The sequence below is a fragment of the Nymphaea colorata genome, chromosome 12, assembly GCF_008831285.2.
Source record: "Nymphaea colorata isolate Beijing-Zhang1983 chromosome 12, ASM883128v2, whole genome shotgun sequence".
NCBI classification, from domain to species: domain Eukaryota; kingdom Viridiplantae; phylum Streptophyta; class Magnoliopsida; order Nymphaeales; family Nymphaeaceae; genus Nymphaea; species Nymphaea colorata.
In genome coordinates this window covers 8,807,810-8,832,580 of record NC_045149.1, presented here as the reverse complement: position 1 = coordinate 8,832,580, position 24,771 = coordinate 8,807,810, and the positions used below count along the sequence as shown (strand labels likewise).

The 24,771-nt window shown below is 38.2% G+C and overlaps 1 protein-coding gene across 3 annotated transcripts in view; it reads left to right on the top strand.

Moving 5' to 3' along the window:
* LOC116265166 (protein SHOOT GRAVITROPISM 6) overlaps nucleotides 1-24,771 on the top strand; it is an 87,631-nt gene that overhangs the window by 8,370 nt on the left and 54,490 nt on the right. For all 3 annotated transcript variants that reach the window (XR_007575082.1, XM_031645698.2, XM_031645697.2), the window contains exons 10-27: nucleotides 1,935-2,038; nucleotides 2,119-2,224; nucleotides 4,144-4,227; nucleotides 6,338-6,415; nucleotides 6,520-6,587; nucleotides 6,666-6,765; nucleotides 6,994-7,158; nucleotides 7,270-7,359; nucleotides 7,456-7,521; nucleotides 7,670-7,768; nucleotides 7,864-7,938; nucleotides 11,259-11,318; nucleotides 13,797-13,886; nucleotides 14,072-14,193; nucleotides 20,707-20,836; nucleotides 20,910-20,989; nucleotides 21,299-21,434; nucleotides 23,688-23,769. Coding sequence is in view for 2 of the 3 variants with exons in the window: in XM_031645698.2 (XP_031501558.1) it covers nucleotides 1,935-2,038; nucleotides 2,119-2,224; nucleotides 4,144-4,227; nucleotides 6,338-6,415; nucleotides 6,520-6,587; nucleotides 6,666-6,765; nucleotides 6,994-7,158; nucleotides 7,270-7,359; nucleotides 7,456-7,521; nucleotides 7,670-7,768; nucleotides 7,864-7,938; nucleotides 11,259-11,318; nucleotides 13,797-13,886; nucleotides 14,072-14,193; nucleotides 20,707-20,836; nucleotides 20,910-20,989; nucleotides 21,299-21,434; nucleotides 23,688-23,769 (1,735 nt within the window). In the remaining variant the exon portion in view is untranslated. The remainder of the gene's footprint in view (nucleotides 1-1,934; nucleotides 2,039-2,118; nucleotides 2,225-4,143; nucleotides 4,228-6,337; nucleotides 6,416-6,519; nucleotides 6,588-6,665; nucleotides 6,766-6,993; nucleotides 7,159-7,269; nucleotides 7,360-7,455; nucleotides 7,522-7,669; nucleotides 7,769-7,863; nucleotides 7,939-11,258; nucleotides 11,319-13,796; nucleotides 13,887-14,071; nucleotides 14,194-20,706; nucleotides 20,837-20,909; nucleotides 20,990-21,298; nucleotides 21,435-23,687; nucleotides 23,770-24,771) is intronic.

Here is a 24,771-nt window from a genome sequence, read left to right as displayed (position 1 = left end):
AAGATTCAGTTACATAGGAAATTTTTTAACTCATGAATTTGATTCAGATTGCCTGATGCTTGACTTGCCAGATGGTTGATTCAGTAAACTGTAAGTGAAACCGAGGTGGGAACTTGAAATGTATAGTGTTATCAAAAGAGAATTGAAATATAAAAATTTTAGAAGTTTTAAAATCACTAAAAGAAGCACACAAGGTTGACAATGAAGCTATTCAAATAACACAAGTGCATATGATATGAGTGCCCATTTTTATAATTAACATGATTTAATTCTTTACAACAAGTATAGTTTAGGTGGATACTCCATTGATGTCATAAAATGCATAACAGAGAAGGCATATCTGCATAAGAGCATACAACAATGTTTAGTTTTCATATTGTTGAAGGCATGTTGTTCTCACATACATGGGCAAATATTTCAGACTAGTGTTCAGAAACTCCTTGTCGCCTGCCAGGCTGGTGTTAGGCAGGACATGTCGTCCCCAGCAGTGAGCTGCCGGAGGCCTTCCACTTCTGCAATTGAGCTGGCTGAGAGAAGGAGCCATGGCCAAGCAGTTGGGGATGGTCGCAGGGCTTCAGAGCACATGGTCGAGGGCTCACAGCATGCATAGTTGATGCAGGCTCAGCAATGGTTGGGGCTGCCGGATGGATCTGGCCGAGAGGGCATTGGCAACGGGGTCAAGGGTGGCTGAGGGCTCCACAGCCTTGGGGTGCAGCCAAGGGGCAATCGTCATTGTGGCCCAACAAGGCTAGTGCTGCAGTGCACCTGGCTCTTCCACATGTGTTAGCTGGTGTAGGGCTGTCAGCCATGGCTGGAAATAATGTTACAAGGTATATTGAGGGTCTGTGGTAGTTAAGGGCTTTGGCAGCAGCTGCAGCCGAGGGTCCTAGTGCAGCTGCCAAAAGATGGGATGCAGCCAGCCAATTGGAAACCTGTGTGTGCTCTAGAGGCTGTGGACAAATATCTTGACTCACCTGAACTCAAGGAAGATAAACTTTTCACAATAAAAAATATAAAAATAAAATCAATAATGAGCTATGTAACTTTGAAATTTGAATTATGCTGTTATTGGCTACTCTGAAATGCGCTGCAAAAATCAATGAAGATCATCACATTTGATTGGTCATTGGTCGATTTGCTCTTGGCAGCTAAACTAGGAACCTTCCTAGTTTGAACACAGCCTGCTTTTGGGTGCAAGATCTGGGGGCGTGCCAGATGGAAGGATGGGTCCTACTATCTGCTGAGATGGCAATAGGGCAGTCCACTCTAGTTGGCTGCTGGGACCCACTGCAACCGTGTCTTCCATATGGCTGCCATGTATGGGCTTAGTGCGTCTGGCGCGAGCTGGCGTGTGGTCTGCAAGAGGATGCATGTGCTGGTGCTTGCTGGACTGCTTTCAGCATGTGCTGGAGTGCACGGAATGGGTGCTGAGCTGAGTGGGGTGCAGGTTGCACTGTTCCAAGAGTCTGCATGGCCAGGCCCAAATGCAAAGTGGGCTCTGCTAAGGGCTGGCCAGAGTTGGGCTCAGGCTCCTGCTGGCTTTGTGCATCCTCCTTTTGCAGGTTGGTTATGGGTTGGACAGTGGTGATCCAGACAAGGTGCCTTGAAGGGCTTGGGCCCTTACTGGAGCCTGCAGCATTGGATCCCTGGTGTAAAGCCTTGTTTAGCACGTCTAGTGCTCAAAAATCATGTGGTTCAGTAATTCAGAATCAATTGCTTATTTAGGCTTGTAACTTGCATGACTTTTTGATGTAGCTGAAGGGTTCACCAGTCATCTATTAGGTCATTAGGGTTGTTTTTTATAATGTTCTTTTGCATTTAAAAGATTTGGGAAAACCTGGATTCTTGGAAAACTATGTACTTGTATTGAATCTGGATTCTTTTACAGGCAGGACTTATCCTCGCAAATTCTTAATGTTGTTGGAATTTAACAGGTCAGGTTAACATCCGTGGAGGCTCTAGGACAGATGGTTGGTCTTGTTAGTCGTAGCCAACTAAAGGCTGGACTGCCCAGGCTAATCCCAACAATATTGGATTTGTAAGAACTAACTTAATTGTACTGTTTATATTGTTTCAGATAGATGATACATTGTGAATTTGTCCTTTTATTCTCCTAAGGTACAAAAAGAATCAAGAAGTTGCTTTCTTAGCTACTTGCAGTCTCCATAATCTTCTGAATGCCACGTTGTTATCAGAAAGTGGTCCTCCTTTACTTGACTTTGAGGTAAGAGCCCTGAATTTTGCCATTCTTCTCTTTATCTGCTGTATAAAGATAAAAAGGATGTGAGCTGTCCGTAGAAATTGCAGAATTGCATTTTGGGCGATCAAGAGGATTTACAACTCATTTTGAAGAATACATCTTTATCTTGACATTCTATGACAAGTCTGTTTACTTACAGTCCTTATGATCTTTGAATGAGAAGTTCACTCTTGGAAGCTGTCTCAAAAGCTGGAAGATAAACACTTTTGTGGCTTGGCTGTTTTTATTGAGAAGCATACAAAGACCTAATAATTATTAATGAGCATTAGCATTTTTAGTAAATAAAATGCACTTTCATACTAAGCATTGGTCCCTATATAGCAAAACATGGTTCACTTATTTTGGTAGATTGAATATTAACTGAAACTTCGATCCATTTTCATGGCCTAGGAAAATGTTCAATGTTTGTGTTTAGGGCATTATTTTAGACAAAGTGAACGTGTAAATACTTTGGTTTCTTGTCATTTTAAGCGGATCTACTATTAGGTAGTTCTTTTATATGGTTACTAGATAACAGCTTTGAATTTGGTATCTTCAGTCTAGGTTTTGGTTTTTCTTTCTATTACCTATAGTAAACCAATCCAGTCCTTAAGAAATCTATATTTATAGTACATTTAGGTAAATAAGTTTTGTATAATTACTCCTGGTGGGCGATAATCTCTGCATAAGGTGACTTCAGGTATATATTGCAATATGTTTTTTTGTTAGTTTAGGATTGAATCAGGTTGATCAGAGTAAATCTTTAATTGTCTATTATAATATACATGCCTGATTCTGGATTAAACAATCCTGATGGACCTTTAAGCACTTTATTGAACCTACATGGAATACACTGAATGATAAGCTAGAGACCTTTTGGCACTGAAAGAAACCCTTATGCAAAAGGAAGAAAAGAAAGCCTAACCAGTTCTTTTGGCACTCTATAAGTGAAAGAAAAATGTGTGAGGGACCTTTTCGTTTTTCTAGAGAGTTATGTGATAAAAAACAATCAGGTGGTGACCATGTAGTTTTTTATTTCTTTTTTTTTTACATAGTAAAGAATGGTGGGGTGGCCCTCTGTTATCCCAAGAATAAAAATAAATCATACAAAAGTATGCAAAGTCTACAACCAAGACTCAAAAAATGGACCCCACTCTCAGATATCCCAATCCAGGGATAAATGTGGCTTCAATCCTGGCTACCTGCTTCTGGCTGCAGAACCTCTCAATCTCTAATTTTACCACTTAATGACACTATTAATGCATATAATGTGGAAAGTTGATAGTTAGTACTGATATTTGGATGTTGGGCTGTCAAAAGCTGATAGACCGAACAAGGAGGTCAATGGAACAGGGAATTAAGGATTTTGCAGGAAAATATTTAAATTGGGATCCTAAGAACCAGGTGATGCTCTCTTGGTTATGATTTTAGACTGAGACTATCAGAATTTGGGTGTTTAAAATTGCCTGATGGGCCGCAAGCAATAATCAGCTTTGACCTTCTAAGAGAAACCTGATTCTTCCATACCCTGTAAAGGAGGTAAAAGTTGGGTATGATGATGTGATAGTCTCAGAAATGAGAGATCAATGAACTGTATATGTAAATCAAACTATGAGGTTTCTCATTCGCTAATAATTTTGTATGCTACGTCTAGCCAAATCCAGATGTATGTAAAAATTTACATGTTAAGATATGGAACTTGATAAGTGATTCTAACTTCTGACAGAAGGGAAGGACGCCATTTGTGAGCTTCCATCCAACTATGAGAACCAATTCCTATTGGCTATTCCATTGCTAACTCTTGGGTTGTTATACTGATAATCACCAAGTGTTTTATTTCATAATGTTCTGACAGCCTAACGGATGTATATGTATCTATTATGATATATGGAAAATATCTGCAGGAACTTATCACTATTTTGCGGACACTTCTTCCTGTTATTTGCATAAACAGCAGGGATGGCTCTGATTTTGCTACCGGTCTGAAGGTATATTTTACTGAAGCACTTCTTCCAATATGGGCTATTTTGTGTTGTCTGTGGAACCAAAACTTGGACATGTTATATATGTGTGATTTGTATGTGTGAGCTGCTATGCCAACCTGTGCTAGAAAACTAGCTAATGTAGAACGTCCTAGGCAGTAGGCATCTTCCACCTCAGGCAGCTTGCTGATTTGGCTTATGAAAAGGGGCCATTGTTTGTGGGTTTCAATGACTAGACATGGTAATATTTCGTCTTCACACGTATTCAGTCGTCTAGTCAGTGCACTCCATATAATCTTCCTTTGATGATTATTAGCTAGCACACATTCTGTATGATTATTTTCTATGTTTTCTTTGTTAGTTAATTTGTTTCAACAATTCCAGACGTCCATGCGTTCATTGTTTCGGCTGTGGATAATGAATTTCACGTGCCTATGTCGTTGTCCTTTCACTTATTTTTTTGCTTCCATTTACATTGCTACATTTGCTTAGTAGGCTATTTGCATCTTTTTGTGTTCCAAGTAATAAAGGTCGTATCAACCCTTGCGCTCTTTTCATCTTTTTGTATTCCAGGCTTGCTCTCTTTTTTTGTTGATAGCATCTATTCTCTCACCTTTCGTTAGTTTCTCTTGCTTTATACCTAATTCAAAATAGCGCTTGTATCAGAGTTATCAGGACTAACGAGGGAGAGCTTTAAGAGTTGTCACAAATCACCATTGAGAGAACTAAATAGTGGTCTGTGTTATATTGTATGTCAGATGCATATGAGGGCAGTTATAAGCTACAATAGGGGTGTAAAGGGTATGGTGCGGGATCTTCTAAAAGGATAAATATGGGGTTTGTGTCTCAATGGATAGACACAAATATAAATAAAGAAGAAAATTATAGTATAATATATGCGTATATCGACATGTGTATGTGTGCCTCTTTCTGCAGCTAATGTGCTTAAAAGCATGTCAAAGATGTTCGATAGCTAACAAAAACATAATACTTGACAAGTATATAGTTATCAGACTTGATGTGGTGAAGAGACTGTACTGTTGGATCATAAGGTCAGTAGTGCAAATTTCAAGTTGAGAGCCAACTAATCTGTACCTAGGAGTGCCACGGTTAGTGTTAGTACATTAAGGGATGGGGTTGTGTCCCTTCCAATAACTCTACTTCGCCAAGTGCCCCTCTCTCTCTCTTACTAAAGCAGCTGAGTCAACAAGTTGACTCAGCGATGACTCAATGAGTTTTTAAATGCTGATGGTGACAACTACTATGGAGATTTTTTGGCTTAGGCAATTGCTAAGGTCATATGGGAGTACATGCAAAGAGCCTGTCTTCTATATTGCTCACAAATCACACATTCATGAGTTCATAGAAAGTATAGAAATGAACTTTGCATGTGCGTCACATGTTTTGGCTTAGGCAATTGCTAGGTCATATGGGAGTACATGCAAAGAGCCTGTCATCTATGTTGCTCACAAGTCACACATTCATGAGTTCGTAGAAAGTATAGAAATGAACTTTGCATGTGTGTGCACGTATATGTATAAACTCAATGCTGCCGTGTGCTAAATAGTTGCTGGATGGTCAAAATCTGAAAATTCGTCGCTAAAGCCACAATAACAAGACTGTCCCACACACATAGTCTGTGGCTAATGCTAATTTGGTGACATTTTTTAGCAACAAATTTTTAAGTTTTAGCCATCCAGGAGTCCGGCACACAGCAGCATTGAACCTCCTATCTCTCTCTCTCTCTCGCTCTCTCTCTCTCTCTCTCTCTCTATATATATATATATATATATATATATGTATATAATTTTCTTCTTGTATTATTCGTTTTTATATCTTTGTATTTATACTCAGTTTTGGTCAAGAATAATCTTTGACCAAGATTAAGCCAGCCATTGGCTAGCCCCAACAACTAGTTTATGAATCAATGTTTCCCTTTTCCTGCATTGGAGCCATTATAATTGCATCTGCACCTGTACATGAAAGCTGAATATCATAGATGAAGATGAAAATGATTTCCGTGAATAATATGCTTGTATTTTTAACTCTTTCTATGCATAGGTTCAAATTAAAATGGTGTTCTAACCATTAAATTGAAACATGATCTACTATGCAGACTTACAATCAAATCCAACATTGCTTTCTGACCGTGGGTCTCGTCTACCCTAATGACCTGTTTGTGTTCCTTCTTAATGTAAGCATTTCTGTTTTGCTAGCAGTGATTTACTTCTTTTCATAATCACTTATTATCACAATTTTCTATAGTTTTATACAGTCTTACTAGTGCATTTCATATAGGTTTGCAAACTGAAGGATGAAGGGCTGATGATAGGGACACTTTGTGTTTTAAAGCATCTCTTGCCCAGGTTCCATTTGATGTCTCTGTGAAAGTTAGGAGGAATTCATTGACTTCTCTTATGATTCTTCATGTTTCATTCTTTCAGGTTGTCTGAGTCATGGCAGGTCAAAAGTCCATCTCTTGTTGAAGCTGTGAAATCGCTTCTAGATGAACAAAGCCTAGGAGTTAGAAAAGCACTTGCTGAGGTTGTAACTGTTTTTTTTTAAAAGCAAATTTTATAATACCTTTTTGTCATACTTGCTGCAATTTGTCTGCAGGGTATGTTGTTAAGTTGTGCAATAAATTTGTAGAACTAAATGAGGTCGTGAACAGTTTGACCACAGATTTACATTTCTTCCTTGTAGTTTCTTGAAACTTCTTCCAAGATAGCCTGTACTCAGTGTACTGATTATCATTCTCTCCAATATTCGTAGTTAATTGTTGTCATGGCTTCACACTGCTATGTTGATGGATCGTGTGGGGAGCTGTTCGTTGAATTTCTTGTACGCCATTCTGCAATAACAGACGAGGAGATAAAGCATTATGACAGCTCTAGGGTGGTCCAGAAGACTGTGCCCTTCCAATACAAAACCCTGGAGGTTGTGCACGAGTTCTAGGCTGTAACTGTGAATCATGAAGTTGGCATTAGACAACTTATCAGAAAATACGTTGCTTAAGCATGTAAACTAAATTTGAACGTTTTATCTCAGGTTAACATTGGAATTGTGAGCCCATCTGAATTGCGAAGTGTCTGTGAAAAGGGGCTACTTTTGTTCGCCATTACTATTCCTGAGATGGAGGTAATATGGAAATGCATTGTCGTCTAAATCTTAATGTGAAGTAGAAAATTTGCCTTTCATGATTGTCCTTTTTGATAATGAAAATTTTCTGGGCAGCCCATCCTTTGGCCTTTCATGTTGAAGCTTATCATTCCAAGGAGGTACTCAGGTGCAGTTGCTACGGTAGGGGAGTTCTTTTTGTAAATGTGCATTTCTTTGACTATATAAAATCTTATAATTGCCTGCTCAAAACAAAATGAATTTTGAGTGTGAGAAAATGGAAATTGAGCGATATCATTTAATTTTGTATGCAATTTCTGCTGTCTCACAGGTATGCAGATGTATAGCTGAATTATGTAGATACAGGTTGTCATATTCTAGTTCACTTTTGCCTGAAAGTCGGCTGTTCGTTGATATTCCAAGTCCTGAGGTAGAAATCTTGCATTGTTTTAATTTTTCAAATTTGTTGCTCATTTGTTCTTTGTGCTTGGTGAGAGGTGTCTACCTTCTTTCTACAAAATGCAGGAACTTTTTGCACGTCTGGTGGTTCTCTTGCATGATCCTCTGGCTAGGGAGCAATTATCTACTCGAATTTTAACGGTTCTACTCTCAACTAAATGCCTGATCTATTGCTGCACACTTCAGTAATAATTGTTTATTATCCTTAGAGGTTTCATTGAGTAAGAAGATTGTGCCCATGCCTTTATAGCATAGCCACAAATATCGTGATATTAACGAGAAAAATAAAGAAAATGATAAAAACTGGAAAATATCGTGATATATTTGAAAACGCTAAAAATGAATTTATCACGATTTTAACGCTATTTTGTCACGACTTTTCCCAATTTATTTATTTATTTTTTTATTTCATTTTCTGTTTTTATTTTTTTCAACCTTTGTTTCATTGTTTTATTTCCTCTTGTTTTAAGTATTTAACATAACCTCCTAAATGCAATACAATACTTATTAATTTTTCATTTTTTGTATTTTTACCTAACATTTTGGTTTTTTATGGTTTTAAAAAACTTTGAGATTTTTCTGAGATTTAAAAAAAAACATACTTTGCCGATAAATACCCGAGAAAACCCTCGCCGATAAAAACCCGAGAACGATATTTGTACCTATGCTTTATAGTCAGAACGGCATTTTGGTCAGTCAAGGCCTAAAAGGAGTAGTTGGTCCAAGTTGATATGATGATTCAAATGTACTGAATACCGGATAATTAAAAATTACAAACCCATTGCTGAAAGCAGCATAAGCTGTTGCTAAAAGTACCATGAGCCCTTGCTACACTACAAATTTCATCATGCTCCTATGATGACTGTTTTTCAACAAGAAATTTTTTAGTCATCCAGGAACATCTGACATCTGGTAGAGTTGAACTCCTATACACGTACACACGTTATTATATAATGTGGACACATACATACATACATATATATATATATATATATATATATATATATATAGAGAGAGAGAGAGAGAGAGAGAGAGAGAGAGAGAGAGAGAGGTGTATAGATTCAACATTACAAAGCCAACCAGAAGTTTGCAAAGTACAGCACCAATACATTACAACCACCAAAACAGGCAGGGCCAGTAGCACTATAAAGAAACATTTGAGGACCGACCCCTAGAAACCCTGCTGCTGTAGACAACAGAAACATCAAGGATGACATCCCAGCACAGCCTATTAACGTTGAGTGAAGCTCCCTGGAATAGAATGTCATTCCTAGTTAGCCAGACTGTCCTCCAAGCTGTAAGAAGCCAACACCTCCATAGGAGACGTGCAGTCTTGCAGCGGCATACCACCTCAGGCCCTATAACAACGTCCCTAATAACTGAATCATTTATGACCACCAACCCCCATGACCCCCAAGTACTTTGGAACAGTTCCTGCATGACTGGGGACTCCCAAAATAAGTGGTTGACATCCTCCTCCGCTAGACGACGCAGCTGACATCGACTAGGGAACTGTAAACCAGTCTGTTTTAGATTATTTTCAGTCTGGATGCTATTCTGAACCCGGTCCCTACAGAACTCCACTGGGGAAAACTTGGACCCCTGGTGGCAGCAAAGATCTATTTATTTGGCGTGTGAAAAACACTAGAGGATATCATCCATTGGAATGTTTATTATGATTCGCGGTTACCAAATGTATCATCCCTATCACTGAACATTCTAAACGCCCTGAGCCATGAGGTCCAAATGTTAGACTTCTCCCCTAACAATTGTATCAGTACCACTGGAGTAGGGCCGATCCAGAAGACGACGGTGCAAAGGACGAGGGCAAGGAGCAGGGCGCGACGTCAGGGAGCAGGTCGACGGCACGGCAGCAAGGGCGACGGCGCGGCAGCAAGGGCGACGACGCCAGTGTCGTAGCCGGCGGAGGTGTCAGCAGCGTCGTCGGACGACGCAGCAGGAAGGTAACGGCGTCGGACACGGCGGCAGCGGCGGAAACAACAACGGTGACAGCAGCGGCGGTGGGTGAAGAAAACTCCACAATCACTAAAAAAGTCTCAATCTCGTCGGCTCTGATACCATGTAGAAACACGAGCACAGAGAAAGAGAATACGAGGAACACGATGTAACGTAGAAAAACCCTCAACAAGAGGAAAAAAACCACGGATGAGGAAGAGCTGGTTGCCCACTAGCCGCCAGACTCTCTCTCTCTCTTAAGATTTCATTAACCATAAGGATTAGGGTTACATGACTTAAGTAATGACCAACAAGGGCTACAAGATGGATCGGGTATGGATTCAGACCCGGTCCCGAGACCCGTCTAACATACTTCAACAGGTTGAAACTTCTAGCGGAATGGAAAGTCATTTCCGACGATTGAGGGGGTCGAACGATGGCCGGCGGCAATGTGTGATGGATCTTCAAGTGGAACAAAAGACTTGATAGGCGAGACTTAAGCTCGTTCTCTATGTACTGTGCCTTTGAGGTGGGGATCTGACAACAAGCAGTCTCATGAACTCATTGTTCGGGCAATGGGTAACCAGGCTCAGGGACCTGAAGGGGAAGGGGGTTAGCCGGCTCACTGTCTGCACCATCCCCCTTAATGCTAATGTCTTGGACCGAGTTCTTCAAAGAGTCCTCCTGTTCAGAGAGAGAGGGAGAGAGAGAGAGAGAGAGAGAGAGAGAAGTATACATACAAGAAATGTACCACATACAAGATACATAATGTATACATTGTACATGTACACAAAAATTATCGATATATAGAAGCATAACATTATAGAAATATTTTTTGTGTATATATGTCTAGATATATATATATATATACTTAAAAATACATGAAATATAATATAAAGCATAAAAACTATACATAGAGTTTTTGCATTTGAGAGCATAAAAATTTTATACACTTTAGAGCATAAGAACTCATCAAAATTTTCTACACTTCAGAGCATAAGAAATAGAAACAACAGAAAATACATAGACTTAGTGGAGACAGTAATATGTACATGCATGTATAAATACATTCATGCTTACATACCTAAGATACATAGGTGAGGTTGGAAAGGTGAAGCACCCATGTTGACATAGGTGCGAGTATGGGCCTGGTCATGGCTGCCTTAAATTTTGTATTTGAGTATTCTTTAGTACTTCTTTTGTAACTTTTGGGTATATTTTAGTACTTTTTAAGTTTTTATTTAGTGGTACGTGTTTATGAATATAAACAATGAATATTATGTGCTTATTTAGCTAAAAACCTTATATATATATATATACACACACACACACACACACACACACACACACACACACATGTACGTACACACACGCACACATATATATATGTAAGGCCGTGACCCCATTGAAAAGTCTCCTCACCTGTACCAGCACCGTACTGGTGCTTGTACTCATGTACCATATAAAAGCCATGTATCTATTATCTAATGCTATTCTTATTTCAGGTTTTATGCTACCTCTCATCTCTTTTCCCCAAAAACGTCTCTTCATTTTGGCAGGATGAGGTACAAATCTTGCACCGCTTATACTAGACAAAGTCTTCCATTTTCTGGAATTATCTGATAATAATTTTCTTCTTTCTTGTTTGCATTGTATCTCCTTAGAAGTTCATGTGTAATAATGAAACCTGCAATTGTCCTTTTCCTTTCATAGGTATACAACTAATTGAGTGTCACATGAGCATTCATGGCCACATGATGTACCCTCTCTCTCTCTCTCTCTCCTATGTGTGTGTGTGTGTGTAATCAATAAATATACATAGAAATATTTAAATATGTAGATGTATATATTTCATTTATCTCCTATGCATGCATTTGCTTTTTTATTTTCAGCTTAATTTTCCTTGAGCAGTCTCTTTATTTTACAGTTTGAAGGAACCCACCTATTGTTAAAATGCACTTCATTTTGGCTAGCTAAATTGTTTTATGTGAAAATTCGTGTGAGCACATTTCTCTAGTGTTTCTTGGTTGATCATTTTAAATTCTGTAATAGGGCGAATGGACGAAAAATCATTTCCAGCATGACAATCACTAGAAAAAACCGTAGGTGAAGATAGTATTGGTAAAAATCGTCATCGACTCAATGCTCAAAGTGTCGGTGTAGGTTTCAATCACTGACGCGCACGACACGTAGGTAAACATTGATTATTACCGACATCTAAGCGCATTGGTAATAATCTGTTTTTCTCGACATCTAAGTAAACGTCGGTAAAACTTTATATTGACAATTGTCTTGGATGTCGGTAACGTTTTTAACCGACGTCCACCAAAAATCATTTTCCACGCGTCGGTAAATCCGTTTTTTTTTTTTGTAGTTAATGGACATGTGTCTGTTACTTCTCTTGAAAAAATAAATTGTATGTGAATTTTGCATCTCATCAATGAGTTAGATGAAGCTTCTAGCCTCTAGGCAATGCAAGAAGGTGTCTATGTTGATATCAAGATGGTGTTTATTTAAACATGAAACATGGCTGCATAATTTAATGGAAAAATCAAGATAAATATGGACATGCATTCCCCTTGTTTTTGAAACTTTCTGTCAAATTCCAACGTTCTTGTGAACATTGTTAATTTTGCAAAATATGCAAGTAGAAAAAAAAAAAAAAAAAAGAAATCTGCATGTCACTTGTCAAGTACCCCAAACGTATCTCACAAGGGTACCTCTATCTGGGTGAGGTACTCGTGTCAACATGGTGTGACACGGGTATGAGCACAACCTTGGACATGGCTCAGACACTAGGGCTGTTCAACGAGTCGAGCTAACTTGAGCTCAACTCAAACTCGCTCGATAAACTTGACTCGAGCTCGACCCGTTTATTAAACGAGTCGAGTTCAACTTGAGAAATGAACTCGAGTATATAAACAAGTCGTGCTTGACTTAAGTGAGCTCGGATTGGTTAAGCTTGAAAATAAAATATATCAAGCAAATTTCATAAAGTTACTGGCACGTGACTTGTAGGAAGAGGTTCAGTGTTCAAGTATCAATGCTTCCACTTTCTTTAAAAACTTATTTTTTTTTAATGAAATGCTCAGCTTGGGTCAAGCCAAAGCTCGACTTGAGTTTAATCGAGCCGAGTTTGAGTTTTTAGAGCTCAAGACGAGTCAAGTTCGATTTAATGTACTTGAACTCGGCTCGAACTCGAGTTCTTCTGAAGACACTCGAGTCGTGTTCCAGCCAAGCCCTTCTCAGCTCGTGAAGAGCCCTATCAGACATAGTCAAACCCGTGTTGAATGTGGTCAATGCACCCTCATGGCCATATGTATCAATTTCTAGACTTGGTCAAAGTTGATTGAGTCCATTTTGTCCACCAATTATTTATTTTTTTGAAAAAAAAAATCGTGTATATACAATGGAAATAAAGAACCCTTAATAGAAGCTGAAGGGCTCTTCATGTTCTCTGTGGTCTGACTGCACCTGTTCAACAGGACTTTCCAGCGAGATTCTGACGACTGGCACTTTATCTGGCAACTTAGTTTTGTTTGTGTAAAATCTTCATTCCCAAATTTTTTGAAAGTGTTACACAACCCTACCCATATTATCACCCATACCCGTGCCTATGTAATATCTCCCAAAACAAAAATTGTCATTTGAACTTGTTTTGGAATATTTTACATCAGTAGGCAATCAAAAAATTGGTTTCTTTTCTTGGTATTGGGAGACACAAAAATGGTTGCCTTCCCGGTTTATCATTTTTGCTCATTCTCTGCATCAAGTAGCTATATTATCTTGGTTAATTACATCACCAAGGATCCATAGTATCACATTTTGCCATTCCCCATGTAGATTCTGAAACATATGCTACGAATTCTCATGGAGTTTTGGTTCATTATAAAACTAGGTGTATAGCATATGAAAATTCTGTAAAGTTCAACATATGCCATGGTTCTGCTGCCCAGTTTCTATCTTTTATAATTTCAGAAGTACATGATTCTGTTTGCCTTTGAATGATAATGGTTGATTGTGAACGTCATGTAAATTTTTAGATACCCAAAATGAAGGCATATGTTAGTGATACGGAGGACCTAAAACAGGATTACTCGTATCAGGAGACCTGGGATAACATGATCATCAATGTAAGTAGGAATTATTAATGTGAATTCACTATTTAGTATATCTTGTTTGAGTAAAAATTTTGTATTTAGTCTTCTTTGCTACTATGTGGACTTTGTTATTTTGATATTGAAATTTACGTATGTGAAACAGATTTTTATGGACTCACTGAAATCTAAGTGTTGACTTTAGTGCTTCATGCTGGCAGTTTCTTGCAGAGACATTAGATGTTATAGCTGACAGTAATTGGACAATCTCATTGGGAAATGCATTTTCAAGTCAATATGTGCTTTACTCTGGTGATGATGAGCATACTTCTCTACTTCATAGGTGTTTACTACTAATCTATCTCTGTTGTTATGCCCTGTTGAGGTTGAAAGTAATTTCTGAAGCTGCTATCCACAATGTTATTTGACTGTGATGGTGACAATGTTAACTTTTGGTTTCTTCATCAGCGATTACCACTCATTTGAAATTGCATATGGCATGGTTAAGACTTAAGATCGTCATACCCAAAGTATCTGCAATGCAAGATAACTGATGTTGAGAGCTTGAAATGATCTTAGTTGGTTCAATGCACTGTGATGGTTATAAAATTGTTTAGCTATACAAGATATAGATAATTATATGCTAAAAGATCTGCCCTACAATCAGTTGATGGTTACTTAGATGGCCTACTTTTACTTCAGAATAGCTATTGCTTTTAGAATGTTGATTGTACCATGCTTGTAAGCTTAATGTCTAGTTATCTAATTATATTGAAGACTGAAGAGTCATTCTTATGGCTCTCCAGAATTGTCTTCATGGAAGATGAGGGAAGTGCTTTTTGTGGTTTTATTTTAATAACCCACACTAAAGAGATGCATGATTAAGCAGTACCTTTCTAATTGAAAGGGTTTTCTTGTAATTATCTGCTTGGGAACTTATGCAAGAGACAATCCTATGATGATGACTTGAGTATGCATACAGATCCCACTCTATATGCTTGGAGATGCAGTTGGAGATGGTAGGAGTAGCAGGAGTGCCTGAGTGTGGGTATCTATCATGTAGACTTCCTTTGTGATAAAATTAATAAAATGAAAACATTTCCATAACTCATGCTCTTTTCATTTACGTGCCCAGGAGTCAAGAAGTGTTGGTCTAACTCAAGAAGCTGTTTTTGCGATATGAAAAAAAGGACTAATTAACTGGGTGTAGAACTATACAGAATGAAGAAGAAAGGAAGACACAGATTTAATGTGGAAAACCACACAAAAAAAAAGGAAAAAACCATAGGTGAGGAATAAGAAAGGTGCCCACTAGCAGCCTCTCCCTGAAATTTTTCATTAAACTCAAAATTAGGGTTAAAGTTTAAACACTCTCTTAAGGGCACGACAATGACTAGCCACTTAAGAGGACAGGCCAGGTCTAGACCCACAACCCATCCAGATACATGCTCTTAACGCTCCCCCTTCAGTTGGGCATACAGATCAAACATGCCCAACTTGCTTATATTCTTCTCAAACTGAGTAGAAGACAAAGATTTTGTCAACACGTGCAACTTGATCATCAGACTTCATGTATGGTAGGATGAGCTCGTTGGAGTCAATTCTCTCACGGATGAAATGTCGATCAATTTCCACATGCTTGGTCCTATCATGTAACATAGAGTTGTTTGCAATGCAAGGTTTATTGCAGATTTATTATTGCAGTACATCTTCATAGGTCCATCAATTTTAATCTTGATATCAGCCATCAATACTTTTAGCCACAATAATTCAGAAACTCCCATAACAACAACATAGTACTCAGCCTCGACACTCGAGCAGGAACAAACATCTTGCCTTTTATTTCTCCATACAACCAAGTTGCCTCCCAAATAAACACAGTAACCAGTGGTAGACCTCCTCGCATCAATGCAGCCTACCCAATCAACATCAATGTATCCCTCAATGTTAAGTTGTTCTTGTCTCACGTATAGAAGGTCCTTACGATGATTCTTCTTCAGATAACACAAGATCCTCTCAACACTCTTCCAATGAGCATCAGGAGGAGCATGCATGGATTCACTTATCACATTCACAACAAAAGTGATGTTGGGTCTAGTGAGTATGAGATAAATTAACTTCTCATAGGCGTTGATATTTCCCTTTAGCTTCATCATCAAGCAGCTTCCCATGCTTGATATTGATCTTACTACTGACATCCATTGGAGTAGGAGATGGTTTGTAGCCAAGTTTGCTAGTCTCTTTTAGCAGGCAAGAGTGTATTTCCTTTTATTTAGGACGAGGCCAGTGCTTGACCTAGCCATTTATAGACCAAAAAAATATCTTAACTTTCCAAGGTCCTTGAGATCAAACTCTGAAGCTAACATCTTTTTCAACCTTGTGTCCTCTTCTTCATCATCTTCTGTAACTATTATGTCATCCACATGAACTTAGAGAAGAGCAACCTTGTCCTCCCTCTGTTTCACAAAGAGTGTGTGGTCTCCTTACCTTGATGATATACATATTTCTTCATCATAAATCTGAGGCACTCAATGCCCGAGGAGAAGACCATACAAAACGTTCTTTAATCTGCAACACTTTTCTGTTCTCTCATAACTTGGGGGCATACTCATATAAATTTTTTCTTTCAAATCACCGTTAAGGAAAACATTCTTCATATCAAGTTGATACATCTGCCACTTCTTTGAAACTACTGGAGCAAGAATCACTTGGACAATCTTCATCTATGCCATACTTCTGACTGAAGCCTTTTGCTATCAGTTGAGCTTTGTATGTCTCGACAAATCCATCAAGTTTCTACTTGATTGTATAAACCCATTTTGATCCCACAAGATGAACATCCTCAATAATATCCACAACCCCACATTCTATCCTTGTCAAGGGCTCTCATTTCTTCTTGCATGGCAAGAATCCATTTTGGATCCACCTACGCCTCAACAACAGCCCTAGGAATAGTAGAAGTAGAAAGAGAGGATATGAAGCCTAAGTCACACGGGTGCGCCAACTATAGTGGCGCACTCGCACCGATGCAGGTGCGGGTGCAGCCCGACTTGGTCAAACCGAATCGAGTGCTGCTGACAGCACCCGTTCTTTTTTTCTGTTGTTTTTTTTTTCATTTTTTTCCTTCTCCTATCTTTTCCTCTTCTTTTTTTCCCTCCTCTCTCTCCCCCCTTATTTTATTTGATAAAACTTTGAATTTTATATTAAAGTAACCTTGATAAAAAAAGCTTAAAAATATAGACAAATAAAATTACTTATATAACAAATAACATATATATATATATATATATATATATATACACATATATATGCTCTCGCCGCACCCGCACCCAATTTTTTTTGGAACTTGCGGCATCCCCCACCGGCACCCGCACCTTGCACACATGTGACATAGTTAATGAAACAGTTGTAATCTCTACTAAGCTTCGAATAAGACACAAAGTTACTAATAAGGTGCATAGTACATGACCTAGTCTCTTTTCTCATGGCAATAGGAAGTTCTTCAGCATTCAAGTCACTTTTGACATCTTCATCATGTTCTTCATGCACTGGACTTGGCTCATCTGGGGATATCTTAGGATTGGAATTAGTGTCTTCATTCTTTTCATCTTCAATAGGGTGCCTCCTGGAGTAAACTTATCTAAATAAATGATCATGTTGCCCTTCAGTCTGCCCTGTAGTACTTTGTGGTTCATTCTCACTCCCATTCTGCTTGGTCACATCAGCTTCTGTATACTGTGCACTCTTATCGTCCAGGAAGTCAATAAACTGAATTTTTTGCATTTGAGAATACTCTTCTTCCTTTCTTTTTGAAATCTTCCCATGAAGTGCATTTTGTCGGAAGTGGAAAATATGCTCTAAGAATGTCACATCCTTGGTCACATAAAAACATTCTGTAGAGGGATCCATCCACTTATACCCTTTTTGTGTAAGAGAGTAACCCAATAATACACCTTTAATGGCCCGAGTATCCAATTTTTTGATATGTAGACTGTGATTATGAATGAACCAAACACAGCCAATGAGCCAAATACACAATGGGGAAGGGATTCCAGCCCACCATTAACATAGAGTAAGGAGTCTGCCCATTTAACACATCGATAGACATATAGTTGATAAGATAAGCACTGGTGAGTACAGCATCACCCTAATATTTCTTGGGCATATGTCGCTAAAATAACATGGCTCAAGCGACATCAAGCAAGTGGCTGTTCTTTCGCTCAGCAACCCCATTTTGAGGTGGGTGTAACTATAGGATGTCTCATGGGAAATTTCCTTTTTTCGAAAGAAGGTTTCAACAGAATGGGAGACACACTCATGAGCATTATTAAATCGAAAGATCTGAACAGGTGCATATAATGTTTCAAATCCTAATATAAAGATAGAAGAGCTTGTTTCCCAATGACTGTTCTGTTGTAACTGCAACAGTTTTAGAACACCAGCTTTTGCACTAGTATAAACTGAAGATCTTTTTCCTCATGCCCCCATCATTATTGCAGGCATTAGTGTGCTTCAAGGGTTGAGGTCAAGTACTAAAGGAGAGTGAGTGTCTAATAATAGTTGAACCATTGTCAGCCTAGATAAAGTCCATTTTGTTGAGACAGGAATGAACAGGGACAGACAAGCTTTAGCTAATGTAATGAGGAGACTATTTTTTTCCAAATCACTAGCTTTATTTATTCTGGAAAGCTTAGTAATTGGTATTTATGGAGTAGGAAGATTTGCCACCCCAAAATCCCCTCCTTCCCCCACAAAACAAAGTACAGAATTTCTATGAATAAGGACGAACCTAGTAAATTTAGGTAGGAAGCAAGATCAACTAGACCACATTTGGTAACCAAACACTCAGTTTGATAAGATGCTACTAATTTCTGCTCAGAAGATCAAAGGGTAACCATAAAGTGAAATGGAAAATCTGTACTGTGATCCAAAGATTGAGATGAATTGATGAGATTGGATTCCAACACATCTAGGCAACTTGTTTCTTCGAGCATGGAGAAATAAAGAAGCCATTGCATCTGCTGGAAATAATAAACCTACTAAAGGCACAAAAATAGAGCATAAGTTGAGATCTGTTATATAATCAGTGCTTCAATATATTTAGATCTTTCTTTACCTAAGTAGCAGGGGTATGAGACTTGCCGAGGCCTACTTGTATCAGTATGTCGTTTTTCTGACACAGGTCCTCCTGGGCAAGTTGGTACATTTTGGATCAGGCCTGGATCAGACCTGATAAAAACAATAACTTTTAAGTTCCATTGTTGAAAAAATATGGAACAACCTAAATGCTCTCTCTTTAATGCATTCATCCCTCTCCTGAGTTGACAGATTCTTTCTCTTTACTCAGCAGCAACACGATGTCCAGTTGCAAATGTAGAGGTGGCAGTTGGTGTTAGACCACAGGTTCCCACCACATGAGAAAATGCAAAAAACAGTTTACCTGCTATGTCACATTGGTGTGGGTGTGGATAGTTGCATGTGCAATGCTTGTCTATATATGTATGCATACAATGCATGTATACACATATAGGAGAATTGAAATCCGCTGGCTGCCAAATGTTGCCGAATGGCAGAAAATTTAAAAACCATGGCTGAAAAAACATTAACTGTATTATCTGGTATATTTCGTCCTCTACTTCTTCCTCCCTCCTCCTCCTCCTTTTTCCTTCTCCTCTCACTTCCTTTTCTTCCTCCACTCTTCCTCTACTGTATCACCAGTTGCTGGAAGGAAGGTCGAGTCACCGAAGATGGTCATTGGAGGGTGACACTGAAGATGTTCGCCAGAGAACCAGAGACGATTGTTGACAAAGGGGGCAGATTGCATTGTAAAGGGTTTTTTCAGTCAAACCCTTCCCTTTAGGGTGATCACATCTAAAAAAAAAATGTAAAAAGAGGACAAGTCTTGTCCTCGACATGGCAATTGGCATGGTCTCGTCCTCACTGTTGATGCGGTCCTGCTGTGTGTCAAAAAAAGGTCAAAGTTGGTCCATTGCTGCTGACCGCACCCAACGCCCGTTGACCACGTCTATTGCTATGTCCAAGCCACATTTGCACCTGCACCTATGTCGTGTCGATGCAGGTGCAACTGCTAATTGAGTCATTGTGACGTAGTTTAGTGGCTGGAGAGAACTTGCTTGATGTACTTTGCAATTAATAGAGGTATAGAGTGGACCAAGAAATATCAATGGTTTGTAGAGGAGCAAGGCTCTTTCTTCTCAATGATAATCATGTTCTATTGTTCCTCAGATATGAGTCTTATATACAGGGGCGCCAAAAAGGTAAAAAATGCCTCATGATGTTAATACACGTAAAACTATTTATAGGTGTTCAACGTTAAAATACACAAAGAACACAAATGTAATGTGGAAAACCCTCGACACAAGGAAAAAACCACGATGTTGGAGATAATTTCGAGGCTCACTAGCTGCCGGTCACTCTCTTTCTTAATTTTCATTAACTGAAAAATTAGGGTTACATGTTACTTAAATATGATACAACAGGACTGCAGGTCGGATAGGGTCTAGAGCTGAAATCAAACATACATAGCATGTCAACAATAGGTGAGAATGAAATTTGATCATTGGACGAAAGAACCTTTCTTTTACATGAGTAATGTGCCCATATTGCATCTTTAACGTGCATGAGTACTTCATTTGAGATTGTACATGTTAATTAATTGAATTTAGATTTTATTTTCTGTGGGGGTCTTGCATGCTGTGATAAATTTTATTGAACACAAAATTCAGATACGTTGCTTTTACGAGCCATTATTTTAATGTTATATTTTGATGCTGATTTTATTACATGAAAATCCTTTTTTCCCTTTTCAATTATTGCTTTCTTCATGTTGCTGTAGATGTCTTGGGATGCTTCTTCAGAAAGTGGAAGACAAATTTTATGTCCGGGGAAAGATTGATTGGATGTATACCCATGCAAATGTTTCAGTAGCAACAAATAGGCTTGGTCTGGCTAAGGGCATGGGACTGGTAGGAACAAAAATCTAACTTTTACTTGTTCAGATGTTGCTTCTGCTGCTGACCAGAATATTCATGTATGTAGGTCGCTGCTTCACATTTAGATACTGTCCTGGAGAAGCTTAAAACCATTCTTGATAATGTTGGGAGCAGCAGGCTTCAAAGGTTTGTGTTTATGTTTTTTTTTCTTTACAGTGTATGCATGTCTTCAGAACAACATAAATAAGTTTGGGACACAAGTACAGCTCTTTCCTTGCTTCAGATTATTTTGAACTGCATTCTTATGGATAGTTTCTGCCTTACCGTAGTTCATGCTCTTTGTCAAAATGCATGTCCTGTGGTGTAATTGAAATTCTTACTTATGGGTGATTTTTAATAATTTGAGAAATGTATGTGTTAGTAATCTTGGAATTTAGTTCTGCTTGTGTTTACTCATTTGTTTATAATTTGTAATGTACAGCTCTTCTTTTGCAGGTTCCTTTCATTCTTTTCTGATAGAACTAAGGCTGAAAATACAGATGATATACATGCTTCTCTGGCATTAATGTATGGATATGCTGCAAGATATGCTCCATCTACAGTTATAGAAGCACGAATTGATGCACTAGTGGTAGGATTGGGCTACTGAGATCTTGGTTACTGAGGTTGTTTTCATTGATCTGTGCCAAGAGATGTTGTAATCATCTGAAGTTATACTTTTGTTTTCTTGAATTATTTTCTTTAATTTGTAAATCGTCACCACAATGTTTGTTACACACTACTTTCTAAACCTGAAAACAGAGCATTCTTTATGCATACGTAAATAGACTGACTTTGATGCTCTTATAGGCCTAGAATGTCTATCCTCTCTTTGAGCATGTCCTTTTCAAATTCTATATTATCACATGGTTGGAAATGTTAGTGACACAGAGCTTTTCAGATGCAAATGGATTGGATCCATTTAGATTTGGACCTTTTTGTCATGAGCTTTTGTGTGTGTCTATATATATATATATATATATATATATATATATATCTGAGATCCATTTGTTTTGGCAGCAGCCCTATTTAAAGGGCATGTTTGTGTATTTTGATGTTAGTGAAGTTGATAAAGAAAACCCTAATTGCTTTCTTTTATTGTTACTCTAGTCTTGTTCCCTACTTTCTTTATTTTCTTTTGCTAAATTTGCTTTCTATTTTCATTCTGTTCATGCCTTCTGTGGGAATTAGAGCAAGGACCTCTGATCACTGCATCAGCTGGGCACCAATGTAATATGCGGTGGCACTCCACGAGATGTGGACACTTCAAAAATAAAGAGGCTTTCTTGATATTTAATGAACTAAACTTCTGTTTTGTCAAGTACTACTATTTATTATTTATTAATTTGTTTCAAGCTTTGGAGTATTGCCCTCTGAGTTTCCTTTTTAAGAGATTAGCAGTTGTCCTTCTAAGCTTCAAGGACTTTGTGATGCATCTGTTTTAGTATGCAATTGCCCATCTTCTTCTCCTGCTACATTTACCTTCTTTCATTCTTTTTCTTATATCTTGTCCCTCTTTCATCTTGTTTTTCCTCTCCTTCCCCCTCTTGCGCTTTTTTTTCCCTTTCACATACTGTTTTTGGTCTGTTTGGACATCACCTAGATGCCTGCCTATATTTCATATAGGCCTATTAGGAGGGGCACCTTCTAGGCCCACCTTGTACTTTTTGACTATTAAGCGTTTGGGGGAAACTTAGAATCTTAGGGTAATAGGAATCATAGGGTTGTTGCTAGATCAAACACTGAAATAGAGTCCAGGTCTACGGCTGCTGGTACTGCCAAAGTCAATTATGTATTGTATAGTTTAATATAATTTTTGACATATATAGTTGAGGTACTTTCATATATGATATTTAGATTAGAGTACGTAATGAATAGAATTAGGTCATGCTGCTGACCAAGGGAAAAGCATGATTGTTCAACACCTTTTTGTTCTTCCTCTTCATACTTCATGATTGGCGATTCTGGTGGACATTACAAAATCTAACACTTTTGTGCCTTGCAACTTTTTCCTTTGCTTTTGGCCATAAGATCTGTAGAAGAGTAGGATCCACAACAGTCATCATGAACACCGTGGGATCTTTATGGCATACTTTGACTTGAACAGACCATCAGAAGATGAAATTTTTACCTAGAGTTGCGTATTAAAACTGCAGGCATTATGTGTTTATTAACACAATGTTTTACATTTTGGACCCCAAGTATCCCTAGTACTTCCTTTCGATTTCGTCACTTCAGTTACCCTGTTCTTTTTCCTCTCTTCTCAACTTTTGTTTGACAAGAAGCATTTATGCCATATATTGTATTGTTTGATTAGTCCTTGCTTGCTATCAGAGTGTTTACTTTAATCAGGTAATGGTGGATGCTGTTCCATTCCTCTGCTCTTTCATGAACTTTGCTTTGATACAATGTTTTCACTCTGTGGATCGATATCAATCAAGCATAAAGCTTGGAGTAGAGAAGCATAGATAAACAAGCGGTCAAGCATGATTCACTTGCCGAACAAATGTTCCATTTTAATAAAGCATTTTCAGGGGTGGTTGAATGAATTGGAATGGAAAGAAAAGATTGTTATTTAAATACAGTGTCCCCTTTACTTGTATTCGTACTGTGTTACTTCATGTCTTCATCATCCTTGTTGCACTTGTTTTTTTGCCCTTGCCTTTGTTCCTGCTTAGAGGAGTGCCTTGTGATTAATTTCAAGTTATTTTGTATGTTTAACTTGCATTTATATAGATCTTTTCCGTCTATGTCATTATTTCATTTTGGTGTGTGTTTTTTTTTTGTTGTTATTTATACATGCTTTCTTGTAGTTTGTTTACTTTGTGGTTTTCATTCATTCTAGGGGACAAACATGCTTTCACGCCTTCTGCATGTTCGACACCCTGATGCAAAGATTGCTGTTATTACTGCAATTGATCTATTAGGTATGCATGTATTTCTTTCATGGAAAGTGCTTTTTGTATGTCACCAGAACTGTTAAACTTTGAGTGCTACAACCTATGATAGGCCTTTATTCATATTATTGCTGGATTCATGTGTAGCATATGTTTTCACTCTGATGGATTTCCTAGTGCCAATGGGCATTAGAAGAGCAAAATAATATAACCCTATTACCTATATGAAATTTGTCATTACCTGCATTGTCAAAATTGCTAGGTGCAGCTTAGGCCGTCAGTTGAGGCTAGAGTCTATGTGAAATTATACTAGACCAAGTGTGTCATCTTGAAACAACCAAAAAAAGGTATACCAATAAAATGCAATATTAATTTTCAAATTTACAAGACAACAATATTTCTCTATGAAGACACCTAACTTATGATGACAAAACAATTGAAATTCATGAAAATGCAGACACATTGTACATTTTATAGCATGATAATACACAGAAAGTTTGAAAGTGTGAACTTAATAAAGTCTAACCAATCAAACCTTAAATTTATAGTGTTGAACAGGGAACACAAAAGGTAACATGGAAACCCTCAACACGAGGAAAAAACCACAATATTAGGAGATGGTTTCGGCGCTCACCAGTTGCCGGTCCCTCTCTCTCTTAATTCTCATTCAACTTCAAATTAGGGTTACACAGGTTATTTAAATAGGACCTGACATGGATTGTCCCTTTAGAATGGGTCAGATCGGGTCCAGAACTGGACCCAGTCATACAAACAGTCAACACTCCCTCAAGTTGGGCATTCAGCTCAAGCATGCCCAACTTGAATACATTTCTCTCAAATGAAGTAGATGGCAAGGCCTTGGTCGGTGCATCAGTTGTTTGATCTTCAAACTTCATGTAGGGTAGGATAAGCTCTTTAACATCAATTCTCTCTTGAATGAAGTGATGGTCAATCTTCAAGTGTTGTTCTATAATGTAACACTGGATTGTTGGCCAAGTTGATTGCAGACTTGTTATCAAAATACATCTTCTT